Source organism: Hemiscyllium ocellatum, chromosome 39, assembly GCF_020745735.1.
Source record: "Hemiscyllium ocellatum isolate sHemOce1 chromosome 39, sHemOce1.pat.X.cur, whole genome shotgun sequence".
Classification (NCBI taxonomy): Eukaryota; Metazoa; Chordata; class Chondrichthyes; order Orectolobiformes; family Hemiscylliidae; genus Hemiscyllium; species Hemiscyllium ocellatum.
The window spans coordinates 13,084,819-13,097,275 of record NC_083439.1 but is presented as its reverse complement, the minus strand read 5'-3'; the positions used below and the strand labels follow the sequence as shown (position 1 = coordinate 13,097,275).

The following is a 12,457-nucleotide window of genomic DNA, read 5'->3' as shown; positions in this document are numbered from 1 at the left end:
AGGACAGAGATGAGGAGAAACTTCTTCACCCAGAGAGTGGTGGCTGTGTGGAATGCTCTGCCCCAGAGGGCAGTGGAGGCCCAGTCTCTGGATTCATTTAAGAAAGTGCTGGATAGAGCTCTCAAAGATAGTGGAATCAAGGGTTAGGGAGATAAGGCAGGAACAGGATACTGATTAGGAATGATCAGCCATGATAATATTGAATGGCGGTGCAGGCTCGAAGGGCTGAATGGCCTACTACTGCACCTATTGTCTATTGTCTACTGTCTTATACTCATATAGTGGGAGCATCGGGATTCCAGCCAAGGGTGACAGATGCTACATTTAAGACTTGGAAGTCCAGAGATATTCCCTGCTTGGGAGACCTTTTCAATGGGGAGGTTATGATGTCCTTTGAGCAGTTGCATCAGAAGTTTGGACATCCTAAGAGGGACCTTTTTCGGTATTTACAAATACGAGATTATATACGAAAGAAGACCACACTGATAATTAATCCCTCCAAATCAGATAGGGAAAGCAGAGTGCTATGGCCAATGGTGCACCCCTCAGTTAGTACTCTTTACCACTCATTATATAATAAAGTATCCAAAGACACGGAACGATTATTTAAAACCTGGAATCAAGAATTAGGGTTGGAAGTCTCATTAGAAATGTGGGAGGACTTCTGGGAAAATGCCAGAAATATCTCTATTTGTAATAGAACTTAGGCTATTCAATTAAAGATATTTCACAGGTCTCATATGGCACCTGAACGACTTGCAAAATTCAAGGCAAGAGCATCCTCGATGTGTCCTAAATGTAAAATAGAAGTTGGCACTCTCACGCGTTGTCTTTGGAAATGCCATAAGATCCATAGATATGGGACGGAGTAGCGAATGCCTTGACAGAAATCTTGGGTACAGAGATTAGATTGGATCCAATGTCCCTGTTTTTGGGCTCTTCAGATTTTCCCTCCCTGGATGTGTACGGGAGGAAATTATTTACCATTCTTTCTTTCTGTGCAAGGAAAAATATCTTAGTGAATTGAGTAGCTGAAGGCCCTCCAGAACTTTCAATGACTTTCCATGACTTCCTCACAAATATGGTGCACCAAAAAAACAGAATTCTTCTATAAAACATGGCAGCCCTTTTTGAACTACGTCGACACAGATATTTCGACCATACTGTCCAGGGCTTTTGTTTGGCTGTGGTAATGGTTCTGGCTGGTTCAGGAACCCTGGGGAGGAGGAATCCTGTATAAATACAGGTTTTATTATGATTTGATGTCAATCTATTTTGAGCATGTATCTAGTTATTTAATTATTTCTTGTTTATTGCTGGCAATGTATGATATTCTATTTTATTTGGTTGTTTGGAGGATAGATTAGTAGTTAGTTGGGTTTTTCTTTCTTGGTTATTATTTATTTTTTCTTCTTATTTATTTAATGTTATATTGATGTTTATACTTGCTTGTATTACTTTTGTAATTCTATAAAAAATCTTAACTTTTCTTTTTTCAATAAATACCTATTTTAAAAAATTCACAATAGTTGTTATTTATGCCTGTCTTACATTTAGTACTACCATATGAAGAAAATGTTTGCAGAAGTATTTGCCTTCCTATTGTTCAATACTGCAGCAGTTGCTATTCAACAGCAATATTTCTAACTTCCAGTAATTGTGATGATCCCAGCTGAGGTTAGCTCTAATAGTCAGAGAGAACCACAGAATCCAAATACATGCATCAGAAAATGCAATTTGATAAATGAGATGAAAAAGATTTACAGATATGGAATGTTAAGTTTTGTTTTGAGGTTGCTGCTCAAGATATTGTATGGAGGAAAAGAAAGTCATTTGTGCAGTAAATGATCCTTGTGGCAGCTGAGAAAATAATTGCATGGAAGAGTGAAATTTATGAAAGGAAAACTTACTTTCAACATGTCCACATATCAGCATTACCAGTGTATGGCAGCACGGAGGAAGCAAATAAAAGACCAAATAAAACAAAAAAGGATAGAATTTTATTGGGAAAATTCAACTGGATACAGTAGATCAACAAATTGTGACAAACATTGTCTCCTCTGCCAATGAATTCCAAATTCCTCAGTCTCATTTTAACCAACAGGTGAAGGTGCCGGTGTTGAACTGGGGTGGACAAAGTCAGAAGTCACATGATGCCAGGTTATTGTCCAACAGGTTTATTTAAAATCACAAGCTTATGAAGTGCTGCTCCTTCATCAGATGAAGCAGCAGAACTCTGAAAGTTTGTGATTTCAAATAAACCTGTTTGACTATAACTTGTTGTCATGTGTCTTTATTTTAAATTCATGATCGTGCGTGAACTAATATGATGATTTGTTTTGGACAAGGCACTGTTTCTTTAAAATTTAAGTACACCATGTCCATGTCTGCATCTATTCACGAGGTCTAGTATTAACTGGCATGTCACTCCTGTGATACTTTCCTCAAAGCATTAATTCAAATTAATGCCAATTGGATGGAATGAATTAGATACTGGATGAAATGACCATTGATAAATTGAAAATTATCAAAGCATCTTTTTCAATTCAACCACATTAATCTTACTGGGTTTTTTGCTTTTCCTTCCGAGAGATGTAACAAAGATTTCTCAGTAGTAGGACTGTCACCACTGTACCCATGAGGAACAAAGACACCAGGAAGATCATCACATCTACACAATAGTAAACGTACCAGGGGAGTCGGTAAGATTCTGAGCGTAAATGTGCTGCCCCTTTGTGTCGGGCAACGTACTCAATCCAGAAAATAGCTCTCTCCATTGGAGACTCGGGTTGGTCTCTGTGGAGAGCAGAGAGTTTCTGCATGTTCTCCCGATAAGAGGTGTTATATATAACCTCATTAATTGCCTGCAGTAGATCTGTTGACTGCATGGTTGCAATGTTCATCACTTTTGCTGCACCTCGGACTTCAAGTCTGAGTAAATTATCAAACTGGTCATAAAATAGAGGTATGCCAACTACTGGCACTCCATGATAGATGGCTTCATAAAGCCCATTGGTGCCACCATGGGCAATGAAGGCTCTTGTCTTAGGGTGTCCAAGTAGATCAGTCTGAGGGATCCATTTTGCCAGTAGGGTATTATTTCCAATGTTGGGAGGGGTCTCTCCATTGTGTCTCCAGATAACCTTCTGAGGTAATTGAGCAAAGGCCTCTGCTATTTGCATTGTAACATGCATTGGCAAAGAACTGACAATAGTCCCCATTGACATGACAATAACCCCATGTTCCCCTGAGGACTGGACAAACTCCTCAAACTCTGCCTCTAGAGGTTTGGGTGGTTTACACTGGAATCCTCCAATATAAACAATATTGGGCATGGTGGGTCTCGGGAATTCAAATATAAAGTCTACTCTCATCAGCCACACATCTGCCCTTAGGAGAAGAGTCTCAATGTCTGTGTCTGGGCCCAGATAGCGATGGCAGAGTTCATTGTACATTGGATGAAAAATAAAACCTGTAACAGAAGTTTGAAGAAAATATAATATGAAATTTTTAGTTCTTTGGAGGAAACTCATTTTATCTGTCAATTTTGAACCAAGGACTGGGACATAGGACAGTGGTGATGGGGCAGATAGAAAATGAGCTTCTCCATCAGTGAGCCAACGAACATTATACACCAAAGGCAGCTTCAAATAATAAGCAAGCATTGGACCGACAGGGAAAACAGGATCAGCAATGATCATGTCAAAGTGTGCATTTCCAAGTTCATTTAACAAACTCTTGTTCTGAAAAGCAGCATGGATAAGATTTTGAAGGTAAGTATGAGCAATGTGGACTGTTGTCATTAGTTTATATTGGTGCTTGATGAAACTCAACAGTGTGGAACCATTCTGTAAAACATTCATAGATTTTTGTATAAAATCTTGCGAAATCGTTTGACTTGTAGTTTTCCCAACATCTCCTTGCAGCTGAATGACAATCGATCGATATAAGTCAGGCATCTCTTCAGCATACCAAAACGTTGAGAAATAAAACACAGTATTGTTGTGCCCATGAACTTTCAGTTCCTCCATTAGAATTCTCATATTAACCCAGTGACTTCCCTCAGCAGGTACAACCAATATATTAGCTCCCTGTGTTACAGGGTAAGATATGCTGATGATGATACTAACAATATATGCAATTTGATATCTGCATTTCCATCCAGGGCACTCCATTGTCCAAAATAAGTGATATCCAGATCCTGTTGAGAAAGTGAATTGAAATGTTCATGATATCATGTCAATGGACATTTTACAAATATTAGCAAGAAGCTATAAGTTTCATCATGATTACATTGTTTTCCTTTATTCTTCTAGGGGATGTGGGCATCAATGGCAGACTGCCATCATTGCCCATCACTCTGTCCTTGAAATGAGTGACTTATTCAACCATTTCAGAGTGGCAGTTAAAAACATTGCTGTGCATACAGAGTCACATATTAGTCAGACCAGGCAAGGACAGTAGGTCTCCTTCCATGATGACTGTCAGTGAACGAGAAGTGCTTCAGCAACACTTAACAATATTTGTCATGTTTACCATTACTGAGAATATTCTTAATTTATGAACGGATTTAAAATTCCAGCAGCTGCCATGGCAGGATTTGAACCCATGCCCCAGATCATTAGCCTGAGCCTCTAAGTTACAAGACATGACATTACCACTACTCCACCATTGTACCTCATGATTCAACTTCCACACTGGCCCCATTTTCCTTGACCCCAAATCAATGAAGTAATATTCCCATGTACCTCTTTGGTTTAGAGGATTCCAAAGATTCACAGCCTCTATGAAGGAATTCTTCTGCATCTCTGTCCTAAATAGCTACCTTTAACCAGAAATCATGATCTGAGCTCTGGACAACTCCTGGCCCAAAGGAAACAGTTTCTCAGCAGCTACTCTGTTAAATACCTAAAAATGGTTTATTCATTTGTGGGATGTGAACATCGCTGGCTGGCCAGCACTTATTACCCATCCCTATTTGTCCTTGAGAAGGCGGTGGTGAGCTGCCTTCTGTCACCCAGCTGCTGTCGGTTGACCCACAATGCCATTCGGGAGATAATTCCCAGCGACGTGAAGGCGCGGCAATATATTTCCTTGTTGACTATTTGTAGATCCTGCATGCTAACAATGCTTTTTGTAAAGCATACACAAATCCCTGTGATTTCAAACTTTCACAATCTTTGAAAATCAGTCAGTATTTTTGTTCCTTGCACCACAGTTTTACTTGAGCTTATGGGCATTTTCTGACAGTTGTGATCTAATTTGGCAATGCATTGAACAAATCGGACTATAGGTTAAATGGCTTCCTGGGTGATACAACAAAAGCAGATTTGTTGGACAGGAAACTGGTAAAAACAGAGCAGCAAGTTTCAACATATATCCCCAGTAACCTGTTCAACAAGTCATATTCAGCCACTCTGTAGTTAATTGCAGCTTCAACAAATCTCACAATAACTGATGTTAGGTCAACACTTTAACTGCCTGATTTTCATTACATCTTTCTTAAAATAGAGTGGCATGCAGTTCTCCCATCTTGAAGAATGGTCTTGAATGAAGAGAACTTTGGGTGATCATACACCAAGTTAAAACAAAGAACTGCAGATGCTGAAGATCTGAAATAAGCCAACTAAAAATTGCCAGAGAAGCAGCAGGTCAGGCAACATCTGTGAAGAGGGAAACAAAATTAACATTTCAAGTCCAGTGACCCCTCAAAACATTCAGTAGTTTCGATGCTAACTGTTTTCTCTTCACAGATGTTGCTTGACCTGCTAGTCTCTACACCAATTTCTGTTCTTATTGTTTTAGGTATCCAACATTTGCGGCTCTTGCATATTACATCTGATGTTCTGCAATTTGTTCCATTGAAGCAAAGCACCTCAACATATCTGGCCAGAAAATATTAGCTATCAAAGTTGAAAGATTAATTTTAACATTTCATTTACAAAACTCCTTCCCATGAAATTATGATCTCTTACTTACTGATGAAGGACTGCAGTAAATCGTGTGTGAACATTCACCCAGAGCTCAGCTAAAACAAAGAATACAACAACTCAATATTATTGGCAGGTCCAAAGTCTAAGTAACTTTCTTCTTGTTAATATTGATGTGCGTGTGATCTAATATTCACATATCGCAATGATCTTTTCGTTAGCGCGAAGTCCACATTCGGATGGAGTGTCTCCTCTTGTTTATCACTGCCTCTGGAATTAATCGTTTATTTCTGAAATCGGAAAGAAGCAATGCGTTTTCGGAAACAGGCAAAGATTTTAACTAGAAGGAAGTGAGGACTGCAGACGCTGGAGTTGTGAGAGAAGAAAAGCTGATTTACGGCGAGAATGATTAAGGCTACTCAGTTGCAAAATGATATGTTTGAGAGAGAGCTGGGTTTAGCACTTTAATTTGCTGCTAAAACTTACCTGCAACAGAAGTGGAGATTCCAAGCACGCCCTGGGATAAGAGGAACATGATAAGAAAGCTATAAACTGATTGGCTTGTGAGCAACTTTTCTTAGGGTATGTCTGTAAAGAATTGGTCAGTATGCACTTTTTAGGGAAGGTGTATAATGAGGAGGGTTTTTTTTTAAAAAAGTGTTTTACAAATGAATTCAAATTTACGTAACGTTTGAATAGTTTAATTTATTTCCTTACAGTTAAAGTTAAAGTAGAAAGTAATCAAAAAATTGTTAAATTTTCTGAAGCAAAGATCAGAAATTGCTGGAAAAATTCAGCAGGTCTGGCAGTATCTGTGGAGAGAAAGCAAAGTTAACATTTCAGTGACCCTTCAGAACAGTCACTGAACTCGAAACATTAATTCTGCTTTCTCTCCACAGATGCAGACCGAGCTGCAGAATTTTCCCATTACTTTTTGTCTGATTTCCATCACAGAGGAACCTCGATTATCTGAACATCGATTATCCAAAGAAGATCTCAATGTCCTGATAGAAGCATTACATAAAAGAAGTGTTTCCAACACTGATCGCATCTTTTATTTGCAAAGGTTAAAATGCTGCCGAGAACAGTCCTGGACATCGATGGGAATCTGGGCACCATCTCCAAATGACTGACTGCCCATCCTCTCTCTCTCTCACCACACTTTTCCTGGAGTTCTACATAGGGGTGTACCCTAAACCCCTTTCCCAGATAGTCTCTCCAACATTGTTCTGTACAGGGCAAAGTGGAACCTGTCAAAAAGTTGCAGTAAAATGTTGTGTGGGGCTGTGTGTGAGTGTGTGCTATTTTGAGATTCACCCCTCAAAGGCAGCAGTAATCTTGCTGTTGGTGTCCAGTCTGGCTGCCCCAGAGAGGAAATAGAGGGGGCAGGCACAGGGCGGGGACTGACGGGGTGCTGACGAGGGCTGGAGCTCACGGGGGGGCAGGGTGGGGGAATGGGGGAGGAAGGGGGGCATGGTTTTGGATGGGGTTGGGGCAGAGGTGGACGATGGGAAGGCGTGGGGGCGGACGGGGTTGGGGGTAGATGGAGAGCGGGGGTGGGAGCAGATGGTGCGTGCGGATGGGGGAGGGGGTGGAGGTGGGGTTGGGGGTTGGGGCAGACAGGGTGGAGGGGGCGGACAAGGTGCCAGAGTGGAGGCAGGCGTAGTGGCGTGGGCAGGGGCGCAGGGTGAGGGTGGGGGGCGGATAGGAGTGCAGGGCTCGCACTCAGTGTGCTGCTGCCTAGTCCCCTGAATGGAGAGTGGAGCTTCTCGCTGTGTCTATCCATTGAACTGGGGGTATGGGAGGCTTCAGCAATGCTGCAGGTCCCTTACACACAAGTGTGTGTCTGCTCAGAAACAAACCCTGAGATAGTACGCGGGAACAAGGCAGGCAGAGCAAGGAAAAAGGAAACTTCTGAAAACTCTGAGCCCAAGAGGAGAGGCATTGAATCAATTAACTGAATAATCAATTATCCGAATGAAATAGTGCCCGTCCATCTCATACAGATAATTGAGGTTCTTCTGCATATGCACGTCTTTGGTTTTTCGCTGTGAAATTTTCTGATTTATTTGTCAGTCGTAATGTTTATTATTACAGGAGTTTAATTAATTGCATTCGTGGGTGGTCTGTAGAGTATTAAATTAAAATAATTAAGCTAATATGTTTCAGCTGTTGTGTGTCAGAGCAATCAGTTGAGCAGTAAGATGGCCGTCCTGTAGCAGAGTGGTTCAGAAAGCTTGGGTTCAAGTCTCACATGCTTCAGGCATGTGTAATGGCATATCTGCACATGAAATTAGAAAAATAGTTTTTTTTTCAGAAAGCTGTAAGTGAGGGTTCTTGTGATGCAGTGCCAATGTCTGCATCTCTGAGCTAGGAGACCTGGGTCCCAGTCGACCTGCTCAGAGGTGTATCATAATACCTCTGGACAGGTTGATTAAATATATCAGTGTAGCAAGTGAGGGATTTGTGGTGCTTTGTTAGCATCCCCACCCCTGAAACAGGTTGCCTGGGTTCAAGTCCCATATACTCCATAGATGTTAAATAATATTTCTGAACAGGTTGGTTAGAAAATATATTCAATAAGTATCTACAACTTAAGGGAGTGGGGGTTGGTTAGCTCAGTTGGAGATAGCTGATTTGCAACACAGAGTCATACCAACAGCATGGGTTTAATTGCTGCATTGATTGAGGTTACCATAAAGAACTCTTCTCCTCACTTTCTCCCCTCATCTAAGGCATGGTAACCCTCAGGTTAATCCACCACCTGTTGTCTATCTGCAATGACAGAGCAGCCCTGTGACCTGGTGAGACTTCAGCAACTTTACTATTTACCTTCCATCTATTCAGATTAGAGTTGATGAGCTGGAGATGGGGTGATGGATACTGCAGTGCATAGGAAAGTGGAATATTACCTGACCACTTTGTTGCTGAGGTCACAATTCTGAGGTTAAGTTCTCCTGATTTAAGCTGTGGTCAGGAACAATGAAATGAGACCATGAGTAAGGCAGGTAAGGGGGTTGAGCAAGTATAAATGGAGGAGCCTCAGATGGTGTAATTATCTAATAATTTTAAGCAAATTTGTCGATGCTCGAGGCTCCTGTGGTGTGAATTATGAAGGAAGTTTTCCAAGTGAGTGGAGCAAATAGAAATGTGGAATATATATATAGTCGGGGGGATAGACAAACAGCTTGCAGCTGAAAACATGAGTCCGGAGGACTCTGCACACTGTTGAAACATCAGCTCACAGTTGGACAGGAACTTGCAGCAGGAGTGGGAGGATTTAGGAGTCATGGTTCTTGTGGACAACATCATCAGAGATAGGACTAGGAGGGGCAATTTTACATAGGGGTTACGAACAGCTAGGGGCTAAATTAAAATGCAGAATCAAAATGGTGATAATCTGTGGATTACTATCTGAACCATAACCAAATTAACAAAGGGTAAATATAGGAGATGTAAGTGCATGAGCGAAAGACTGGGAGAAGTAAGTTTAATTGTATGAATACTGGAAGATGTACCATTGGGACTGTCCTCATATCAAAACCGGTGTTATGGTGAGAGTTACAGCAAGGGCAATAAACTAAATTTTAGGGGAGGAATCAAGACAAGACAATGTGATAAATTTAAGAGAAAAGAGCATGTCATCGTATAGGGTAAAAACACAAGCAATGATAATGTAAGTGTAGCAGGAGGGGAAAGAGTGTACAAACCAAAGAGTGCACCAACAGGCTAAGGGGTGACCTCATTGAGGTTTATAAAATCATGAGGGGCATGGCTAGGGTAAATAGTCAAGGTCTTTTCCCTGGAGTGAGGGAGTCCAGAACTGGTTTAGGGTGAGAGAGGAAAGATATAAAAGAGACTTAAGGGGCAACTTTTTCACGCAGAGGGTGGTGTGTGTGTGTGTGCGTAGCCAAAGGAAGTGGTGGAGGCTGTGACAATTACAACATTTAAAGGGCATCTGGATGGGTATCCGAATAGGAAGCTTTAGAGGGATATGGACCAAGTGCTGGCAAATGGGACTAGGTTAGCTTTGGGCATCTGGTTGGCATGGACAAGTTGGACCAAAGGGTCTGTTTCTGTGCTGCACATGTCTATAATTCAATGCCTCTATAATATCAGATTGTGCAAAATAAGTTTTTAAAAAGTAAACACTTTGTCCCTGAATACATTAGTATAGCAGTGGGAGATTACCTCAGTACAAAAGATCCAGGCATTGATTCAGGTCCAGGAAAGTGAGGTAGTAAGTTGCAGCGGTTGACAGATCCCTAACAAAAGTCACACCATAGGATGAAGTATATCAAAAAAACCAGGGAACACATCTCAAGCACTTTCAGTTTTATCTCAGGAAAGTGAGTAGGCCATTTAAGACTGAGATAAGGAAGCATTTCTTTACCCAGAGGGTGGTGAATCTTCAAAATTCTCTACCTCAGGGGCTGTGGAAGCTCAATCATTGAGCATGTTCAAGACAGAAGTCAATAGCTTTCTGGATATAGTACAGGAAAGTGAATTTATGTAGATGATCAAATATGAATGGAAGAACAAATTGATGGATTTTTCCTGTTGATTGTATACACCAGTTCTCTTCTGACAACATAGGTCTTCTCCTGTTCCTATGTTCCTAAATAATGGGGCTTGTTGGAAAGGTACTACAAAAACATGGGCTACATTAATCTGCAGGTTGATTAGATAAATCCACATAGACAAAAATGGCTTGGAAATAAGTTCTTTGAGTGCACTTGGGACAATTCCTAGGAGCACTATGTTCTAGTGTTGACCAGGCAGCAGACCATTCTGCCCCAGGAAATGTGTAATGAAACAGGATTAGTTAGGATTTCATGGCAAAAAGTCCCAACAGCCACAATGATCATAATTTGTTCGAATTTCACTTTCAGTTTGAGTTTGAGATGTGTGAGACATACAATTGAGACCATATTCACGTCAATGAATTCTGAAAAAAATCTGATTCCTTTCTCCTGTTCTTCATTCATATATTTGTATTTGGTAACAGGTTTATAAGAGATGGTCTTTCCAGTTGGCACTTGTTTAATGTTTATTGAAAGTTATTTATAATGAATAAGAAAGCTGTATTGTAATCTGTTCTGACAAAAGATCATCAACTAACATATAGGCTCTGTTTCTATCCACAGCCACTTATGGATATTATAGTCATAGACACTACATCACTATGTGTTATTCTGGTTTAGATAGTTCACTTTCACCAATCCCTCCTTTTCTATGCTGACTCTGGGTTCTATCTAATGATCCATGGTGGAGGATAAACCACTGGTGGATTTAAACAGAAGAGGCATTGCCTTATCTGGAGGACATTTAATTTATCGAATGTTTGTTATGAAGGTTAGTTTTTCTGTCAAATAATACTATTTTTCTTCAATGTAGCCTGGATTTCCATGACCAGACACCTACTTCTTAATTTGAATAGATATTCTCTTTCTTGCATGTTTTACACAAGACAGTTTATTCTTTATGATCATGTCCAGAATCTGTGGACTTTAGCTAGGCTTTCATGAAATTTTATGAAACTTAGCTTTTTCCTCTATCTGATCATGTTGGTGTCTTCTGTTAGCTGCTGACATTGTTTGACCAATGAACCTGACTTTTCCACATCTGCAATAATGTCACTGGAAGATTGCTGGTCACTCAGCATTGTCTTTGTCATGCACATAGGTTGCTGTATTTTAGAATCTAGAGGATTGAACATTTGCAACACTCATGTAAAATCTGACCCTTTTCCTGTTGATAGTTTGGACCGGGTTCTCTTATGCCAATGTAGGTCATGTCATTAGATTATTCTTGCTGTTTGAGTTCTGCCATTAATCTAGGAAGCTCAATTAAACCTTCTACTGGTTCCTTCTTGGTTGGCAATGATTTATTTCTGAACCAGTTGTTCTTTTGAGTCTAGTAAACGTCTTCTGCCAGTAAAAGGAGGTGACGCCAAGGTATGCTCATAGCCCCAAATGTAAAGAGTGCTGATTGTGAACCATGCACATATTTCCAACTTTCACATGTCGTTTTGTATTGGAAGAAAAAAATAATTCATGATGATGAATGACAGGTTTGAAGCTTGGATGAATATAAAAACAATACAGAAAATTAGTAAGACTGAGAAATTTGAACAAATGAGTAAAAGCTGGCGGGAAGTGTAAAAACAGATTGTAAGAGTTTCTACAGGCCTTTAAAAAAGAAAAAAGTAAGCAATGGTCCATTGGAAGGTGAGTCAGGGAATTAATAATAGAAAATAAGGAACACACAGGTGAATTGAATAGATATTCTAGACCTGTCTTTATTGAAGAGGAATACAAGTAACATTCCAGAAATAATTGTACATCAGCATGTGAAAGGGAACAAGGAACTTAAAAGAATTACAGTCACCAGGCAAAAGGATACTTTGGATATTAGAACAAAAATTAGAGTACCCTGGCTCTAATGAAATGCCACGGAAATGGCTGCCGACATAATTTTATAGTTAGGACTTTGGCTTAAATTTTCCAAAATTCCATAGATTCTGG

General features: G+C 40.2%; 1 protein-coding gene across 4 annotated transcripts; it reads right to left on the bottom strand.

The window, feature by feature from the left end:
• Nucleotides 1-1,978: 1,978 nt before the first annotated feature.
• Nucleotides 1,979-6,474, bottom strand: LOC132834242 (UDP-glucuronosyltransferase 2C1-like). Of its 4 annotated transcripts, XM_060852917.1 has the most exons (3): nucleotides 6,417-6,442; nucleotides 5,980-6,028; nucleotides 1,979-4,201 (listed from the first exon to the last, which is right to left on the bottom strand). In XM_060852917.1, exons 2-3 carry the CDS (start codon nucleotides 6,011-6,013, stop codon nucleotides 2,562-2,564), a joined length of 1,674 nt encoding a protein of 557 aa, XP_060708900.1. In that variant the 5' UTR covers nucleotides 6,014-6,028; nucleotides 6,417-6,442; the 3' UTR covers nucleotides 1,979-2,561. The 4 variants fall into 4 exon arrangements, with proteins under 4 accessions (XP_060708900.1, XP_060708898.1, XP_060708902.1 ...); XM_060852915.1 differs by lacking the exon at nucleotides 5,980-6,028 and having other exon boundaries at nucleotides 6,417-6,474; XM_060852919.1 differs by lacking the exon at nucleotides 6,417-6,442 and having other exon boundaries at nucleotides 5,976-6,379.
• Nucleotides 6,475-12,457: the final 5,983 nt, after the last annotated feature.